General features: G+C 39.4%; 1 protein-coding gene across 1 annotated transcript in view; it reads left to right on the top strand.

The window, feature by feature from the left end:
- Positions 1-20,257, top strand: part of gmds (GDP-mannose 4,6-dehydratase) — a 164,884-nt gene that overhangs the window by 54,127 nt on the left and 90,500 nt on the right. The window contains exon 7 of the mRNA XM_014981198.2: positions 6,318-6,445. Coding sequence (XP_014836684.1) covers positions 6,318-6,445 — 128 coding nt within the window. The remainder of the gene's footprint in view (positions 1-6,317; positions 6,446-20,257) is intronic.

Below are 20,257 nucleotides of genomic sequence, written 5' to 3'. Positions count from 1 at the left end.
GTACAAAATTTAGGTTCACCCAAATTTATCGGTTCCTTTGCCACCATGATATTGCATAGTAAAAGTTAAGAATTATAATTTTCTTTGCCAAAAAATGTCTGTTCTTATAATGCCTCTAGCCTGACAATGCAAAGAAGTACTACATTCAGTCAGTGAAAACTGACTTATCTTAAAATTTTGCAGTGATGTCACCATGAGCTGCAAATTATTTATCTATTTTTGAAACAAAAATGTTGTCAGTTTAGTTTGATTTGTTTTGTGTTGATCTGACCAAATGTTTTTCCTGATGATCCAATTTAAAGATTCCATGACCAGTCATTTTCACTCCTATGACTGCTAACGATGGCATGCAAACAACAAACATTGTTTCGAAACAGATCTACAGCTTCACAAATCTACTATGTAGACTACTACTATGTGTCTATATACATCCTTTAATTCTGCATCTCTATGTGTAAATGTGGCTCACTACCCAACTTTGTTGATCACAGTTTGCTTTGTTTTAGACTGCTTAATATATGCTCTTCATGTAGATATTTACTAAATGAAAGGCTTCATTTTTCTAACCACAAATGTCAATAATTAGGGAGGACATTTTATTATTTTCTGATAAAGGGAAGAAATGATGAGTACGTTCATGAAGACAGAAACATCAATTTGTCTTTTTCTTGTACTATTATGCTTCCAGATCACCTTGCATCAAATTTCTTTCTCCATGCCTCTTTCCTGTCAGTTGTGTCAGCCCTTAAATGAGGGCACATGTGTTTCAGGTGTGAATAGACACTATGTTGGCTGAGAAGAATCCATGACCTGTCTTGGAAGTAGGACAAATGTTCTTTCTTTGCCGAAGCTGCAGATATCACTCAGAAAGTGAATGGCAGACATTGACAAGGCTTTGGTTAGGTTGAAGGTAGAGCCAAAAGGCTCTATCTGGAAAAATATTCTTGCTCCAATATTACTTGGTCCTCCTGCTTGTTAGGTGTTTAGTTCAGAAACTCAGTGCAGACAAAGAAAACTTGGATGTTCACTAGATGAGCTTGCATTAATTTGAGTGCTAACAAATTGACCTAAAACCTAAAAGGGAACGGAAATAGAAATTACAGGTTACATTTTTCCCTTTAATTCCACCATGTAGCCATTCACTCCCCACGGCCATTATTCAAAGACAAAGCAGGATTATGAGATTTGGAGTTTTGGCTGAATGCCAAAACAGGTGTGTAGATGCAGTGTTGAGGTAACTGAAAGATCTCTATGGCAACACTATGAAAATGAAATTATGTCTCGTCTATTATTCACTTTGTATGTTCAAAATAAGACCAGTTCAGACAAGCTTGTAATAGAAGAGACTCAAATAAATGGAAAAGACTTGGATCAACTCTTTAGTGTTTTTTTTTTACCAAAATGTAAACAACCTGCAGGCTTTTTTTTTTAATCAAATAGCTACTCAATAAATTGTCCTAGAGGCTGAAACTAGGCACACAGAAGAAGTAGATGTTCTACCTGCGCAAATATTCCATTAAAGATCATCTTGATAGTTATTTTTAATGAATCAAGTATTGCGTTTGTGTAGCTTTACAGCTTATAGCCTTTCAGTTTTTCCAGGCTTAATGCACCACTCGGCCATGCCACAACCGCACAATATGTCTTCAGAATAAATGTTACAGAGGAAAGATTGGAATAAATCACATTGTGGTTTAGTCTCAGTAAATGTGCATAAATATACTGACAGACAGTAATATAAATGTGTGTGAGTCAGACATGTAAATGTCTGGGTGTGTTGGGGGCTGAGCCTTCACACAGTTTAAGGCTTTATAAGTCACCTTTTTTTTTTTTTTTTTACCTGAATGTCTCGAACAACAGAATTTTTTTTTGAGTAAATGAGGCCCCTTGAGCCAAAATCTCCTCAAAACCACAGTTCCTTCCCTATCCTCCCCCAGACCCATGCCCCCAGCTGACAGCTCCTGTCCCCATCCTGTCTGGACCCACATGGTCTGGCTTGGGAATAGGAGACATCTCCATACATTTCTCAACACCCTCCTCCTCCTTTTCCTCCCGTGCTCAAGCCCAGCTGTGCCAACGAATTCTGTTAGCTACGTTTTTCCTGTTGGCCAACGAACGAAACGGAATGGAGGGGGAAAAAGTTAAATGAGAGTGGGAGAGAGAAAGTGAGTGTCAGTTTCTGGCAGGGGTTTTGCTGTCTGCTCAGTTTTCATGGCCCACGGTTTTATTAGACTTTCCGCCAGGCTGCGGGCAAGGTTAAACGGCCACCGCTGCCCCTTTTGGGCTCAGAACCTCCTGTCAGCTCCCCTCTCAGCTCCCCTCATCCCCTCCACCTCCTTCTGGCTGTCCTACACTGCCGCTGCCAGTAAAGGAAACACATTAACACCAGAGTCTGTAACAGAGCAGGCTTTGTCCAGGGCCGAGCAGACCCGTCCATTAGCCCCAAGCTCGGGTCCATGGCGCACCAATTAGAGAAGGCAGGGAGCAGAGCCACTCTAAACAGAGGTGTGAGCTTTACAAGGATACTACAGGTGTGCTCTGGGGGAAATAATGGACTTTATTTCTGATTGGTGTACTGTGCACCACCATGTACCTCTGACACCCTTTTAAGAGCCAAACAGGCTTTGCAGAGTTTTGACAACCTGTGTTTAACCTTCAAACTCAAGTTTCTCTTGGATCAAATCAAACCTCAGCTTTCCAATTCGCTGTAGTCGCCAAACTGGGCTCTAGTTACATTGCCTTGGCCCACAAGATCATAGTATGTACTATACAGAGGGCTGCCCCTAATGAGCTTTTGATTACATTTTTTCTTGACTCTAACAAAAAAAAAAATAATAATAATAGGATTGGCTTGGGCTGTACTATACCAGTTAAAATGAACATTATCATAACTTTCATTCTGAATTAGGTTAGATTAAAGAAACTAAATGACACTTTTAAACAAATTGATTGTAATTTATGACGTTAAAAATCCTGATCATTTTTAAATCTATCAACATTTTATTATAATTGTGTAAAGACAACAAGTAAATACTCATCAATGAATGCACTTTTGTACACTGCAACATTATGCAGTCCCTATATCCAGCAACAAAATACTTTATTGATTCCAGTCTGATGAAATCATGCTCTGCATAGCCTGCTTGATTTCCTCCAGATCAGGAGTGGAAATGTGCCTAATTTGCATTTTTTTTCTCCAAATTTCAAGCATTCTCTTAAAATCTGCATAATATTTGGATGGAAACGCGACTGAAATTATCATGGTCAAGATCCTTAACCCAAGATTCATTCAAGTTCTTTCATTTTATAAATCATTAAGAGTATTTTCTTTGCAGAAGTGTTTGAAGGATAACTGTGAGAAATGTAACCTTGCAAATGTATTTAAATTGTTCAGTTTGACAGAATATTATATTTTTGATGTGATCAACAGCGAACTAGAAATTTTTTGGTGATTACAAAAAAAAAAAAAAAAAAAAAAAAAACACTTCCAAAATCACTTCAAGCACTTATGTTTGAAATTACCTTTACCTTGAATGAAGGGAAGCTATATGATTGCACTATGAACTAAAAATCGTCTTTGAAAAATGCTGGCTTGGAATAACATTATCGGTTAATGCAAAGCTACTAAAGCTAGTCTCTTCAGTATTCAAACACTACTCCTAAGTGCATAAAGTATAAAGCAGCATTGCTAGGGAATGCCAACCTTGCTAAATGATGTTCTCGATATCAATATTATTTATTCTGAGCACATATGAACAATCTTTGAAGACGTCTTTTGTTAATAAAATGTTAAAATACTTTTCAGATCACTGCATTTTCTTTACTGATGAGTTAGCTCTATTTGAGTTCAGTTCCCAACTAATGCCACTTTGTTTCTGCTATAATGTCTTTTCATAGTCAGTTGAAGCTGAAACTGTGGATCTTGAAAGGCAGGCAGTTAAAAATCAAAGCAGTGTCGACTTTTAAACACTCTAACAGGTCAAAGACCAAATCTCCGGATCATACACCTCACATAATGTAACCTGACAGTGTCTCTTTATTACCTATTGTGTGTGTAGGTGTATGATGAATGTCCCACTCTCTATGATGAAATAAGAACCTGTCTAGCTGATATGGATGAGAGAAAAACTGACATCCACGTCTGTGTCAGCGGCAGATGAATAATTGTTGCTTAGCGTCTGACTACAGTTAGTGGGAGCGCTGGTATCTGCCAGAACAGATGAACTGCCAGGTTAGAAAAAGGCCCTAAGGCAGGATTACACAAAATCATGCAAAGACAGGAAAGGTCTGACATGGAAGGGGCTTTCCATTGACAATTTATCTACGCTCTGTGGACATGTGCTATTTCTGAATTCATGCCAAAAATATTGATTTTAAGATCAAGAATGTTTTATTTTATTTTATTTATTTTTTATTAAGTTCATTTTACGTCATTCCAATATGGCAACAAAGAAGCGTTGACACAGGGGACATGTGACCCACCACCAACACACAACAAGCTGTACTTTCTTAAACAAGCATGTCTACCCTTCCCCTGATCTGTTTCTGCTCAGCCTGCCCTAGGGCTGTCGCTTTCCTATGAAATAATTACTACAAATTTAGTGCATTCGCATGATTGGGTACACAGGATTTTCCTGTGTCTAAATGGAGGCTCTGCTCCATGTCAGGGGAACAGTGATACAGTGTGGAGCCAGAACTGAGCTGTTACAGCCTGGATGGACTCGGGGCTTAAAGGCAGCATTCAGCTTGGATGTAGCAGCACTAACGGGGTCTCAGAGAGGTTAGCACAAGGTTGTGGGAGATTTATGTTGCATAAACTAAAAATAGCAAATACTTTGATGCAAACTTGCAGGGTTCCTTTGAAATCATGCTCTCACGTCTTCCAGTTTGGCCTTTTGAGCAGGCAGTGCAGATGAGTTCAACTCCTCAAACTTTATTTAGTGACTTCAACTCTGATTGTGACGTTATTCGACATGACAACCTAATATTTAGTGTTGATTTCCATCAATATAATGCTTTATTTGAGTTGGAGAGGCTTCACCATATATTCACAGACCATCCACAGCACGAGTAGAACATGACACCAACCCACACCATCCCAACAAAATACCCAAAGGCATGTCTAACTGTTCCAGCCGCACACGCTCTCATTAGAAGCTTGTTTGTCCTGCTGCAGATAAAATCGCCACGTGTGCCGGCTCCGATGAGGAGCACGGTGCCGGTGATCTGGCAGATGTCATTGTGGTGGTTTTTGACTGGATACTACATGGGCAACACCATGGTGGTCTGGATCGGTCACTTTTTCCTTTTTTCCCCCCATGTGGAATGTCCCTGTTCCTTTTCTTTTTTTTTAATGTTTACAGACAGCTGGCCTGAAATTTGTGTTGGCATCAAGCCCAGATTTGACACCAAAACGGTGAATTAGAGAAGAAAATGAGAGGGAAGGATTCTAAAAAAGGTCTTGTGGCTGTAATGTGAGTGGGTAACGAATTGATTTGACTCAGAGTTACATTTTGAATTTTTTGCTTTGGCTAAAGAGGGTTGGAAAACTATCAGAGGTTTGGAAGTTTGTACGTGTCAGCGTGTGTGTGGTGTTGGAGAAATATGCAGAATATTAGTACGTGTCACTTGAATTTTTATCTCCAAAAATGAGGCCTTGAGTTCCCCTACAGTGCTGTGAAATATTTCCCTAATACAGATTAATTCTGCTTTTGTTTTACTGTCATGGCCGAATGTTTCTGAATATCCAATTAACTGTAATGTTCGATAAATACAGCATGAATAAACAAAACATGGAATTTTCAAAGAAATATTTCTAAAGTTAACAGGCCTGGTGTGAAAAAGTAGTTGACCCCAAACCTAATAAATATTTTCGGAAAACAACTACCCCATCCCTTGGAGTAATTTTCTATGAAGGTTCACCATTGTTAGAACTTTCTCCATGGGTGGAATTGAAATGGCTTTTTAGCACTTTTGAGCCCAACAGTTGTCAAGGATTTGGTTTTTCATCTGTTCTTGAAATGCATGAGACCTGAGCATGATGTGTTTTGATTTTTATTTTCAGTTCATGCAATAATTAGGCATGAGTTTGGCTAGATATTGAACTCAGCTTTCCAAACAAATGTGCTACTCATAGATATTTAAGATTTGAAAAGATTGCTGTTACTGTCTGAGACAGGGCAGTTTGGATAAATAAGTAAATGACATGACAATTTCAAAACTGCATTTTGTACTTACTCTTGTTTTTCACTCATCAGTTCATGAATGTCAGAATGAATTGAACCCGTTTTATATCCTGAACTCTAATTTTTTTCCAGGCGCAAATTTTGTGACACGGAAGATCAGCCGTTCTGTGGCAAAGATTCACCTGGGCCAGCTGGAGAGCTTCAGCCTCGGGAACCTGGACTCCAAGAGGGACTGGGGCCATGCCAAGGACTATGTGGAGGTAAAACACACAAACACACAACTCAGAAATCCACACAACCGTCTGTGCACAGCTTCAAAGCTGAACAGCGTTCAGATGTGCACATAGTATTAACGGGGCATGTTTTCCCAGATCATTTAAGGCCATAATATGTGATCAGCGTGAAGCCTTCTATGATTCTCTGCCAAAAGAGATTTTGAGATAGAGAAGGAGAAAGAGAGGGCTGCATGCTGTGAGGCCACAGACTGTACTCTGGTTTCCCACAACTCACCCATGTCCCAGATCCCTTCAGGCCCACATCGCCATCCCCTGATGGCTGCAGAAGAAAGGGCGATATTAGGAGAACACTGCGTCCTGGGGACGATGACAGAAATACTGTGTTTGTGTTAAGGTAATGGTGCCAGCAGCAAGCAGAGAGAGGCGTGGGGAGATGAAACGAACAGTGGGGTCATGTCGTCCAGGAGCAGACAGCTGAGTGTTTTTGAAAGTGTGTGTTATCCCCCTTGCACGTGTGTGTGTGTGCGTGTGTGTGTGTGCGTGTGCGTGTGTGTGTTTGCGTGTGTGTGGGGGTGTGTGTGTGTGTGTATGGAAGCATGCATTTCCTGCATGTGTGTTGAAGTGTGTGATAGGTCAAGGTCGTAACATGTGTGCACGGCTATTGAGATGAAAGCCTCAATGGGTTGCCATGTCTAACAGCAAACCTCTTGCAGTGAACTGTGTTGTTATTGGCAGGTGATGGCCGTGCATATGACGGTGGAGGGAGGGTGGGGTTTCTAAGACTTGAGTTAGGGTGAAAGGGTTATTGAGCGCTGCTTCAGCTAAACAGTGTGGGGTCAAATGTGTCAGATCTGGCTAGTACTATAATGCTATGGTTTGAAGGGTTTATTGGGAAGCTTCAGTCATTGCATTATTATGGAAAAACAAGTCAGAAGACAAGAAGATTTAAACTGACAGAAATAGGAAGGCATATTTAAAATATGCATTGCTGGTGGGGGTGTAGCGGTATACATAATGACTCTTTGGCCTATACAAACTAAAAAAAAGTGGCAAAATGGTATGTTCTTAAACTTCAAAGCTACATCTTCCAAAAGGAATTTATTAAAGTAAAACAGTTTTGCTAACAAAACAGGATTTGTCAGCAAGTAACTTTTAAACGCCTTCAGGGAACTGCCTTTTTGGCAGTTTTAAACAATATTCAGTAGACCAAACTGACCATAATATCAGTATGCAAGAACTGAAGAACAAAAATGGGCATACTTGGGCTTATTTTTGTGAATCATGCATGTACATTTGAGACTGTTATGAAAAATGTTTAGTCTAGTTTGAACTGCAGATTTGACTAAAAGCATAAATGTTCTTATTGTGCTAGGGAAACATTGGTTCTTGGATCCCACTCAGAACATTTTTTCATCTAGATATGTTCTTCTAGCTGGCATTTCATAGCTGCAGCCTTCTGTTGAGAGATTTGTGTGAGTACTTGCCTGTCCAGGACGCCCTGGGTTGAGATGCACCAGGTTTCCTGTGGGAACCGCGACATTCCAGCTCTGGTGGATCAGGCACCTCCTGTTTCGGAAAGTTTTTTTTTTTTTTTTTTTTTCTTTTTATTTCCAGGAAGCCAAACAGAAGCTGGAGGTGCAGAGGGGGAACCGATGCAGAGGAAAGATTGTGCAAGTGTTGTACATTATACGTTAATGAACTATCTCCCTAGTTGAAAGCCCAGCCCAACCAGCAGACCACCAGAGGTCACGTTTGTCACTAATGCCCCCCATGGTGCCCATCCAGAAACTACCAGCTTTGTGTCACTATGGCAGAGCCAAACAACTGCCCATCAGTAAACAGAACCATCTGCCTCCGCTTTTGGGCTGACAACTGCTTTTCCTCGCTTTCTGTCTCCCTCTCGTCACCCCACCCAGGACAGGGAAATTGCTCCTAATTGGCTGTGGATGGATTGCGGGTGGCAGGAGGGGCGTGCTATGTGTCTGCTCTAACGACGTCTGAAGGCGTGCGGCTGGCTGGGCATCGTCTCAGCCGGGTATCGGGTATCCGACGCAGCCAGGCAGACAGACCTCGGGCTGCCCAGTCACTCTCAATGGAGCCCTTTATGGTTATTGTAATATGAAATAGATGTCAGGAGCTCAATGCTTTAGTATAAAATCGTCAAATAAAATAATTTAAATCCCCCTGATCTCATTTTCCGTAAGGGGGATTGGAATTTTTCTGCTTGATGACTACGTTTAAAGCCTAATTTTGTTCAACGGCTCTGTGATACAGGACAGATTCCTGATTCTGAGTCTGCCAAAGAGAAAAGAAAACCACAGGCATTACTCGCATAATGCTCTAAATGAGCACATATAGATGCAGTAGTAGGCCATACATGGATGGTACAGCTGTGCTGATACCCTAATTCTACAGATGTCTCGTTTTTGGCAGCTAAAAGACATTTTGTGCACATAGAAGAAAGTTTGGAGTAACTGGTACAGCTTTAAGGTTTAGGCTTCTTTTTTTTCTCACCAGGCCTCACTTTCTCATGTTTCTGAAACTTTTCTTTGCCACTTTGTTTCAGTGTTCCTACATAGTCTAGAAAAATCTGGAAAGGATGAAATTTGCTTTCATCACTTTCCAGCTCTAGATAGATGAGAACAAAAGAAAAAAGGACTATGAAAAGAGTTTAGTTTCCAGAATCTAAAAGGGAAACAAATCTGAATCTCTGGATTTGCATCTCTAGAGCACAGAAAAAATGTTTTCTTCCACTGATTTATTTTTAACTTGCATGTTTAACTTATATCCTTACTGGATTTTTTTTCTTACAGACTTTCAAACCTTCTAACCATCACTTGCATTTCAGTATCTGTTTTTTTCTCATGTGTATCATATACCAATATTTATTTATGCATCCTTTATTCTGTGACCACTGATTACACAAGTAAATTTGCCTTATTATATCCACATCTGCTAAGAAAACAAAAAACAAAACACCAGTAATTTAGCTCTTTTTTAATGGTTGCTGTAATAACTTGATCTTCCATCTGCAGTACTTAAGCTGCCATAAGTACTTGACCTTTGTGCATGTTTATTTTTAATGTAATTAATTCCATATGCATTTAATCCCTACACTATTATCTTCTAAAGATTCAATGATCGCTGTAAAAACGTGTTGCTCATTATACAAAACACAAAAGTATTTAGTTAAAGAGAATTTACTGGCATGTCTTTCACAACTAGATTTGTACCTTATGTGATTAAAAAAACTGAACACTTAACATTTATCAATAAAATAAATGCAAAGTTTTGACATATTTCTATCAAAGACCATTATCCAATAAAATTCAATTAAATTTAAGTTATGTGGCATTTGTTTGCAACGAAGGTCTAATCAAAGCATTGTGTATGACAAATTAGTTCAATTCATATCTTATTCAGTCTAATTATTTATTACATTTTTTTCCCAAGTCTCTTCCAGTACAATCCAGTATAGTAGGATTTAGTCTAAAATTAGCTGTTTAATGATTTAATTTGAACAATTAGAGGCACCTCTGTTGAAGATAATGCAAAACACCTTAAAAGTCCTTAGTTTTAGTAGCATAATCCCACTCTGAAATCCAACCCTTTATTTAAGTACATTGATTCAGCAAAGGAGGACAAAACATCCCAAGTGAATAACAGTCATAATACAGGATCAAGGACTATGGATGACTCAGAGAGACTGTGCTAAGAAGAATGGCCAAAGATCTGTCATTCAGTATGCTCTAACCTTGGACAATATTACAGTGTAAAACTAAAGGCTATGCAGTTGATGTGTTTGGCATTAGCAGAGTGATACAAGATTTAATATGAAAAATATGTGTTAATATGCAAGTAATTCTCTCACTAAATTGATGATCTTAAGTTAAAGGTTAGGTTTTTATTAATTGTTTGAGTAATATTGAGGTGATGGAATTAGTAGGTTTTTATTATCAGGAATGCATGGAAATGCATGGGTTGGAAAATAACTGTGTAGACACTGTTATTTGTTTCCACAAATACAAGGAGGGTATTAAAGCAGACAGCATCACATAGCCGCTACCCTACCGTGCCCTTTTTTCTTAAAAAAAAAAAAAAAAAACACTGACAAACTTCTCTGTCTTTTATATACTTGCCGTCACGGGTCTTTACAGCCGTGAATCAGGGAGCTGATAAATACCTTTCCTTGCTCAGTAAGGTTTTAATAAACACAGCTGGGGTGGTAAAACCTTACAATGAGAGCTAATAGGGCAGAGGAGAGCGGGTGTTAGGTTTCATCACCAAAACCTCCCTGTCGATGACGACAGCTTCGCGACCTCTGAACCCCTGCTGGCACAGAACACCCAAATCAACAGAAGTGTAGATCATTCAGCGAGGCAGGACTTGTGACTGAGGCTGCTGTCATGGTGATGTGACATCCAGAACAGACAGCATGAATAAACAACACCAGTGGTGTGTGGGCACGGGTTGGTTCATGTGTGATTCTGTTTTAAAGTCATCGACTGCAGGTGAAATTCGATCCCCTAAACCTCAACCAGAAGCTTAGTTAACAGGAGTTTAATCGGCCTACTGGCTCAAAGTAATAAAACCCCACAGCCCCTAAAACTACTACAGGTATTTATATATAGAGCTATTTTTACCCATATGCGCTTTTAAAAGGGAGGACAGTTAAAATGATAAAAAAAACTTTATTGTTAATGCTAGAACTTCACCAAAAGAACCTTATGTGAGTTGAAGGTGTATAGATTCAACGTACAGAACTTTTAAGGTATTTTATTATTTGCCTACTGTATTCACATATTTATATATAAAGATTAAAAAATATATACATAAATTGGGAGACAGAACAAATTTCTGTTCTCTTCCTTATGCTAATCAAACATTTCCATTGAACGACAAGGTTTTAATTTTCTTATTTTTTTATGTCTTGAATAAGCCTGGAAAAATGTAGATTTTTGCTCTAGGCTTTGCTTCAGAAGGTGTGGACCTTTGACTATTGAGAAACGTTTGGCTGGTGACGTATGTAATCCACCTGCTTCATGAAGCGTACTGGAAATTGCAAGAGCTGTAAAACAAGGCCACAACATCTTTGGCATCATTCACATTTCCTTTACATTCTTCTGGCTCCAACTGTAATTGCTCAGTATTTGGAAGCATGGCCGAGACCAATTAGAGTGGCCGATTAGTTGACCACACTGTCAAATATTGAATAAACATTAACAACCTTACTCGTTTGGCTCGGCACTTCTCTCTTTGAAGTGGAGGATGGTTGTTTACAATGCAGGCAAATTCTGATACGCTTCGTAGGGTTGGAAGTACAAACTTTAGCGATGGGGTAAAATTTAAAACTTCTGCACCTCCAGCAGGCATTCGTTTCTCAGTACGTGAGGGTCTAAAACAAAAGCAAACTGCATCATTCAATTATTCAGTTACTCTACACATTACACTTACAACATGCCCTCCTCTTACAAAGGAATTGCAGAATGTTAGGTCATGGATCTTTCCGTTATCTGTTCTTCTTTTGTTAGGCCAGCAAAAGGGAGTCAGTTTTACACAATCACTCTTTTTTATCTTCCTGCTGCATCCTCTGCATTGTGAACATTTTTAACTTCTCCATGCATGTTTCTGTCCCTCTGGTATGATGCCACGGAAAACACTCGGCCAATGTTCAGTGATTTAAGATGTGGACTCCGATGGGGCGAGAGAGCCTCCCCCAAGATCTATTTTAAGTCACTCAATTCATCATTCCTATCATCATGTCTCCTCCAGTGCCTCCCTGAAAGCCTTTCTGAGTCCAAGTTGCATCTGCCAGTATGTGTTTGCCACTCATTTAATTGGAAAATGTAAATTGAAATTCAAGGGTTTGTAGAGCATCTACGGAGTTTCAAGTTGGTAAACAACTTGAAGAAAATTTAATGCAGTTTTTTTTTTCTTTTTTTTTATAATTAGTGCAATTAGAGCAGATAGTTTTAAGCCCTCTAAAAGAATTAGCTAAACTGTTGCTGCCCGATTTCAACTTTGCTGCAGCTGGTGATCTCTTTCAGGCAGACTGGCCTGAATTGTCCCCTGCTGGGTTGAGGATGAAAGCAGATGCTCTGCTGCTTCTCCTCTAGCTTGTTTCTCCTCGGCTTTCTCTTCAATGTTTTATGTAACAAGAATCCTCAGCCTTCTTGTGGAGCCCACAGGGTAGTTTGCAGCCTGGAGTCATGCAGAAAGGAGTCACACAGACGGACTGAGTGCCGTTTTGATATCTTTTTTAAAAACGGATACAGTCGTGACTGTGCTGTTTGGAGTATGCAGAAGCCCTGCCATCTGTTCAGGGCTGAAATGTTGAATTTCAACAGGTTGCTAGATGACGGGTTTGTGGCTGGAGTGACGTCCATCACACATGCAAAGGAGAAAAAAAACAACTCCCACCTGGAAAGACGGAGTCGAGCAGCAGGAGAGAAGGTTAGGGAGGAGCAAATAATGGATGGTTTGACGTCTCCAGAGGGGGTTGCTGGCGGGGAGGTTAGGGACCCTGCTGAGCATTTAACAGGCCAAGACAGGAGGGCAGGAGTCAGCTGGTGGAGGCGAGAGAGTGCGAGAAAAATAAAAATAAAATTTAATATAAATCTTTTCTCCATTTTTGATAGTTTTCTGACTGTCTTTTCAAGTATCAGTAACTCCTTAATGTGTCCATTTCTTTTTGCCAAAGAACATGTTTTTAAAGAACAGAGGCAAAAAAAAAAGTTTGATTATCAACGGGTTAATTATTGTAGTCATGCAAAGTTGCTCTCTTGCTGCACATGTGTTGGAAACTGAAGTGCATGGTGAAAATAAAGGCCCCCACATACTTCACCCAAAGTGCTGAAATCGGTTCTCTTTGACAGACGCGTGATGGAAATTGTGTCATTTTGTTCCCAGAAATGCATCTGCCTTCCGAAGCCGACACCAGGCCGTGGTCAAACTATTTCAGCAGAGCTCTATGCAAAGTGTTTTCTGATTGGACAGAAGTTTGTTGTTGTGCTTTATATAGAAACGCACTCAGACAGAAATGTTTATATCTCTCTTTAAGTATTCAACTTCAGCTATATCGTTTTTTGTATCTGTGAGAGACATAAAAACTTTTTGAGGAACTTTTATCTGACGCAGTGAGGAAATATGGACATTTGTACCGCCGTTCTCTAAATAACTACTATAAGTCCTGAATGGAAATTCTAATGTTGTTGTCCATGGAGGAGGCTGTCTGTAGAAAAGTGTGGCACTACATCTATTTCATGAAAACAAATCACAGGATTCAGAGAAGGAGGGGAAATCCATTCACAAATTAAATTCAAACCAAGGTGACAGTTGGTGACAAAGTGACTTTTATATGAAAAGAAAGTCACACATTACTGAACTGGCTGTAAATGGTGACCCTGAACATGGGCCTGAGTGCAACTATGAACAGTTCTGATAGAGGAAAAGGCAAGAGCTTCATTGCTGTAGATTCAAATAGAGCATCTGAAGAAAAAAATGAAAGAAATTAGCCAGTGTTTAAGTATACGAGATTACTTTAGAATCATTATTCAATAGTGCACGCACCTTTAAGGCATCAAAGGAGGCGCTTTTATGAATCTGTAGGAGTTACATGGGTAAACAGCAGACAGCTGCTTTGGTCAGCTTTAAAAACAAAACAAAACCAAAAAAAAACAGATGGCTAACCCACTGCAATCAACTGTAAAGCTTTGAATCCAGCATGTCAGAGTTTACTACAGCTGTCGATAAGAAGCACTATAAATATGTTTTAATTATTCAGCAGTAAAAGCCTCTATGGGCAGAAAGAACATATGTGACTTGTGATGATTTTTTTTTATTTTTTTTTTTTAATGCAAACAAGTTTCAAAACTTGCCTCGAAAAAAATGCAGAGTCTGATGTGATATTTTAGGGAGTATGGCTGTGATGCAGGGAGTGAGAGAGGCCCTTGCCGCAATAGAAGACAGGGCTAATGGAGTTGAGGGATGTTTGTAGGGTTGGGGGCATTAGGGTCATCTCATTTTAATTGTCTGAGGAGTCTGGCAGACTCTTTGCGACTGGAATGTTTGTGACCTCCTCTTTTGCGCCTTCACACTCCCTCGCTCTCTGCGTCTCTCTCAGTGTCAGACGGTCGAGCGGTTCGTGGGAAGATTCTTAGTCCAGATTGTCGAAATGAAGCCAAATATCACAAGAGCTCAGTGACATTATCAGCTCTTTTCTCTCTCTCACAGCTCTCTGTCTGTTTTCTTGTCTTGATTACATTTTTGTCTGACTGGCTGACCTTTGTGACTCTGCTTTTCGTGTCTGCGCGTTCACATACAGCGGGAACTGTAAATGTTTTATGCATGTGTACACTTCTGTGGGAGCATCTGTCCTCCTGCTCCTTGTCTATAAATAAAACAAGCTTGTTCACGGCCCTCGCATGTCACGTTCTGGCACTTTGTCTGGAATTTCTGCATCACACTGCAGTAAATTTGTTGGGCTTTAAAAGGGATTCTTGTTTTAGCGATCATTGCACCCATGTGGCATATATTTCATCCTCACTACCAATTATAATTCTATTCATGAGGTGGCGCCAAAAACACTACAGATAAATGCGATAGCAAGTATGACAAGTAGAAGGAAACTAAGAGATAGAAATTATATTTCAAGGTTATGTTTTTCAGTGGCAATCAGGCTTTAAATGAATTTCAGGTTTCTATTTGTTTTGTCATGTTTTGAGATCAAGAAATAAAAGTTGCTTTGAATTCCTAGACAAATTTCTTTACTTTTCTGTTAGGCAGGTAACAACCTGGCATATTATTATCAGAATAGAGTGAGAAACAGTTGACAGGTGAGGTTGTGGTGCAGCTTTTTATGACATATAAACATAATGAATAGAAACTATTTAGATCATTTAGGTCAAAGGTGTAAGATACTCACTAAACCAATTCTTCCAGTTTTGTGCCCAGACATAACTGAGAGAACAAAAAGACACACGTCATATTTTGCAATCACCACATTTGCCACAGTAACCCAAGACCTTATGATGAATAGATTCCATTAAAAAAAATCTAAAAAAAAAAAAAAAGTCTGGATTTGTCATAACTGGATGCTACAAAGCTGCTTGTTTCTGGATTTTAATTCAGCCATAAGTGCCTGAGCAATGTTGCAAATGGAGCAATTGCTCCCAAATTTTGATTGTAGGGCTTCAGCTGTGTTTGCTTTTTTTTTTTTTTTTTTTTTTTTTGCAAAATTGAATAAATAAATAAAAAAAATATCACCACCTGGAGTCTGACAGATCTAGAAATTCTTTCTGAATTCTTAGCTTTTTTTTTTTTTTTTTTTTTGAAGAAGCAAACTAAAAAAAAAAAAAAGATAACCCATGGACTATTTTATAATTAGACATGACTGTACAAACTTTAAATAGGTAATAAATTACAAGATAAACTATGAATAGACAGCTGAACCAGTCTACTCTTGGTTCAACATTTGCAAATTTTCTTCATAGTGTATCTAAAAATATTTTTTAAGCTGAAATAGCTAAGCAAGATGCTATGTAACATTTCCAAAGCAGCCAATCCATCACCTTCACCCTAATTACCAAGACAGTTTCTACTCTGCGTATTAAAGCATATTAGGCTCCGTTTAGTATTTGATCTTCTGAAATAGGCAGTCTTAAGTGTTTAAGTATTTATGAATTTTAGTTCTTCGTATGTGGCTTGTGGTTACTCGTACTCATGAACACCACGGGTCCACACTGTATATCCAATAACTGGTAAGAATGAAATGTATCAATTTGGAATCTAACATTAGATACTGTGCACCAAAATAAAGCATTTAATCCTTCTCTTTCAATAGAATAAAAGCACATTAGTCTGACGTTCAACTGAAATTATAGTACTGAAGGTGGTTTTAATCTGATTCAGATTACTACCACCTGTGGCGACCTCAGACTTGAAAGGCAAACATTTTCTTTTAAAATCTGCTTACATTTTATTGCTTTTCTTTTTAATAAAAACTGTTATAAGTCACTACTTTCACCAAAAGAATCAGTGAATTTGATGTTTTTTTGGCTTTATCGGTTAAAATTGAAATGCTTTTTGACATGAGCACATTGAAGTGGAAGTAAACATATAAAACAAAAAGTTTCTAAATATTTTCTTTTTTGGCGTATGGTGGGGGGTTACAGCCGTAGGAGCTGAACTCACACCCAACCCCGCAGAGAACTGTCTGTGGTCTATTGAGCGTGGCAGAGACAGCGTCCCCAGTAGTCCGCTTCAAGCGCCGCCAGTGGCTTAAAGGGAATGGAAACATTTGTTGGGTCACAGCACTGAAAGCCTGTCTTCCTTACTTTAACAAAGCCAAATTGCTTCCTTATGTTGTCTGTTTTTTATTATACTTTTAGTGAATCTACACTCGCACAGACGTATAATGTTAAATCTGGTGGTCAATGCAAAAACTCCTTAAAAAAAAAAAAAAAAAAAACCCGTGCAGATGCTTGATCCTCATTCTCGAGCATACATGAAGGCAGGTTGGTAAATGTACACTAAATAATACATCCGCCTTAATCTTAAAAAAAAAAAATGTGTGTGAACCGTCAAAATCTCTGCCGGTTTCACACAAAGCAACACGTGGGTGTCCAGTTACGTTAATGTCCAGTGACCTTAGAGACCAGTTCATAATTGGTGCAGAAATGCTTTGCAGAGGTGTTGGTCTGACGGATGAAGAGAGAACTGATGCTGCATTCAGAGCTGCACCACAATGAGGCATTCAGTCACTGCTGCTCAAATTCAACTTCATCCTTATTAAAACAGCTTCCATCTTAAAGCTGCATATTTGCTTTTAGAAGGTGGAACTTTCTAAGGGAGTGCTTGCAATCTCCGTTTTAATCAAGAAACCCCATGCAGTGTGAGAGTCTGTGTGTTTGTGTGTAAGCTAAGTGGAGACCCCTGCAGCAATAATGGTGGTTTGTTTTTATTTGAAAATTACCCCACAGTTACAGGTTTTCGCACCCTGCATGACCTCCGTTGACCTGATTGTCACCTCTCTGCGACTCTTTTACCCGAACTAGCGCTGAAATACCTCCATCTTTCTTTTCTCTTTTTCCGAATGTCCTCATTGTTCCTTCATTTACTTCTTTTGTCAACCTCACCCATCCTTAGTCAGCATCCTGCATGTTTCCACCGAGTCACACTTGCGACTTGTGCACACATCCTTAATCAAGCTGAATGGTTCCACATCTGTCTTGACATTTGCTATAAAAAGAGTCTTGCACTAAACACAGCAGGCCTCTTATTATATCATTACAGAGCCACAAGAGGCAGACAGCTAGCTGACTTCTGCTTCTCTGACTTTGGCTTTCTGTGGAACAAAGGGATAACTATAAAAGTGACTGGAGACGGAAAGAAGATGTGGGTGGTGCCTCAGATTAAGAGGTGGGAGCATATGTTTGGGAGGGGGGAATCCCTACCACTTCTCTGTGCTGCAAGGGCTTCATGGCTCCAGGGGCCTGACCAACTCAAGAGTTTGTTTATGCCTGTGGGCCAGAAGGGAGAGACGGTGGCCATGTTCAGCAGCTACATGAAAGGCCCCGAGTGCTCTAATGAGATGTAATTACCACGGGGATGTGCTGCGAGATTAGGCAACGAGGAGGAAAACAGAATGAGCAAGCACACTTCACCTCAGCCTGTGTTTATTCCCTGTCTTCACAAATCTTCCAGTAATTTACAAGCTAGTAGCTCACCTCTTTGCTCTCCAAACCAGTGTGACCACAAAGTATAGATCTGGTGGAGACTGTCATGGTTTGTCGTGCTTGTTTTATTAGTCGAGCGTTTATGTCACAGTCGGCTATGGCATGCGGCAAAGTGGACAACCTGGAAACGGCACGTTAATGGGAATATTTAAATGCATATGGACATAAATTAGGACTACATTAGTGAGTGTAGACTGTGCAAAAGAAAATGCAGCACTTTAATTTTTACATTTTTGCTACCATTTTTATGCCAGAAAATAAAATAAAAACATATTCACTTCTCCAAACATTTTACCGTAAAACATAAGCCTTTGAATTTATGTTTGATGTATTTTTTAATATTTACTTAAAAAACAAAAAAGGAAAATTGTATTAAATATTGAAAACTATGTAATTATGTATGAAAGTAAACTTGCTAACAATATTACTGCGCACACATAACCTGTTTCGTCAATGGAACTGTGCTCAATCTTCATGGTATGTATTTATCTAGATGTTTTGGGAATTTAAAAAAAAATTGTTTGTAGTTACTATTTACTTAAGGGACAAAGACGAAATAAAGCATGATTTGTCTGATCATTTTCTTCTAGTTGTTTACAGAAAAAGTACTATAGATTAACTATGCAATTTAATATTGAAAAATAAATATATTGAATTGCTATTTATTTATTACTACAAAGTTAGTTGTGTTAAATGTAGATATAAAATGTCCATTTATTGGCAATATAAGAAGATGAATAAAGTTTATCTTGAGTCTGGTGACTACATAAAAATATGCTAAGAACCTCAAACAACCCCCAAGGGCCAGATTTGACTTTTATAGTGTCTGTATTTTAATTTATGTGATTGTCCCACTACCTGACAAAATCTAAGAAAATAATTAATGAAACTAGAAAAAAAATGTAAACTAGTTTGTGTTTATTTGGGAGATACAGCCTCTTTATGTGGCTGCCTCAGGGATGTAGGATGTTGCCTGTCATGTCATAAAGGCCTGCGTTCGCAGACCATGATGAGCTCCTTAATGGCCTGGAACTGGAAATATGGCTGTTTGTATTTACAGGCCATTTAGAGCTTTCCACTGGCATTCACACTCTGTAACCAGAGAAAACACAGGTTGCCGCGCAGCAAACGCCACCCCACGTGCCCTGTACACCTCAGCCATTGAGAGCTCTCTGTATGCGTCGCCGGATTTGCGAGCTTGTGAACGCCAGCTGCCTCAAAAATAGCTCGCACCCCCAATTACCGCTGCAAACACAGGTGTGGAAAGCCAGGCTGCCCTCCACCCAAAGCCCACAGCCTGCATGCAGCACACAACACCCTGTGTGTTCCAGTTTGAGAGCACTGAAACACACACACACACACACACACCAACAGGAGATTTGCATGTGTGTTCGAGTGTTAGGGAGAGAAAGAGTTTGTGTTTGTATATGAGCGAGTCCAGACCACACCCTTTGAAGTCGGCTGCGCAGTGTGTTGGGGTTTGGCAGCGGACATGCAGCCCCTCCGTTGGCCGGCTGGAAACCGTATACCCCACATCAATCAGGTCTGCCACACATAAATTATTCATAATCCATGCACACACACTCTAAAACACAGACTTCCTTATCCTTAGAATGTAGTTTTTGTTTCTTATAACTTCAGTTTGGAGAGAAGGGAGTTAAGTGATTGGTGGTGCTGTTGGGGGTCTGCCTCCGGTCAGCATGAGAAGCTAAACAGGAGTTTTGGAGATAGAAAAAGAGAAAATTTAAGACGCCTGCTGTCTGATTTAGTTGAAAATGATACTTTGATAGGCAATGTTTTATCCTACAATGCCCATAAAAGACTTAGTAGTTTTACCCTAACAATTATACACCTCTAAATCCATGAAAAAATAAAAATAAAGAGGGTTACGTACTTTTCACACTGATTTAAACACTCATGAAATAGTTTGTTTTTAGACTGTTTTCCTGGCCATTTTGCTTCCCAGGAGAAACACCATCTCTGCTTTATTCTGTTTATCAGCAGCACGAGAGAATCCATGTGGAGGCTTTTTCTGTACAGAAATGTGAGCATCCAGCAGTCCATAGTGCGGATATCTCACCCAGTGTAGAAAGATTCACAC

Source organism: Poecilia mexicana, unplaced genomic scaffold, assembly GCF_051168715.1.
Source record: "Poecilia mexicana isolate PSO_F unplaced genomic scaffold, ASM5116871v1 scaffold_4, whole genome shotgun sequence".
Classification (NCBI taxonomy): Eukaryota; Metazoa; Chordata; class Actinopteri; order Cyprinodontiformes; family Poeciliidae; genus Poecilia; species Poecilia mexicana.
This window is presented reverse-complemented; position numbering and strand designations above follow the sequence as displayed.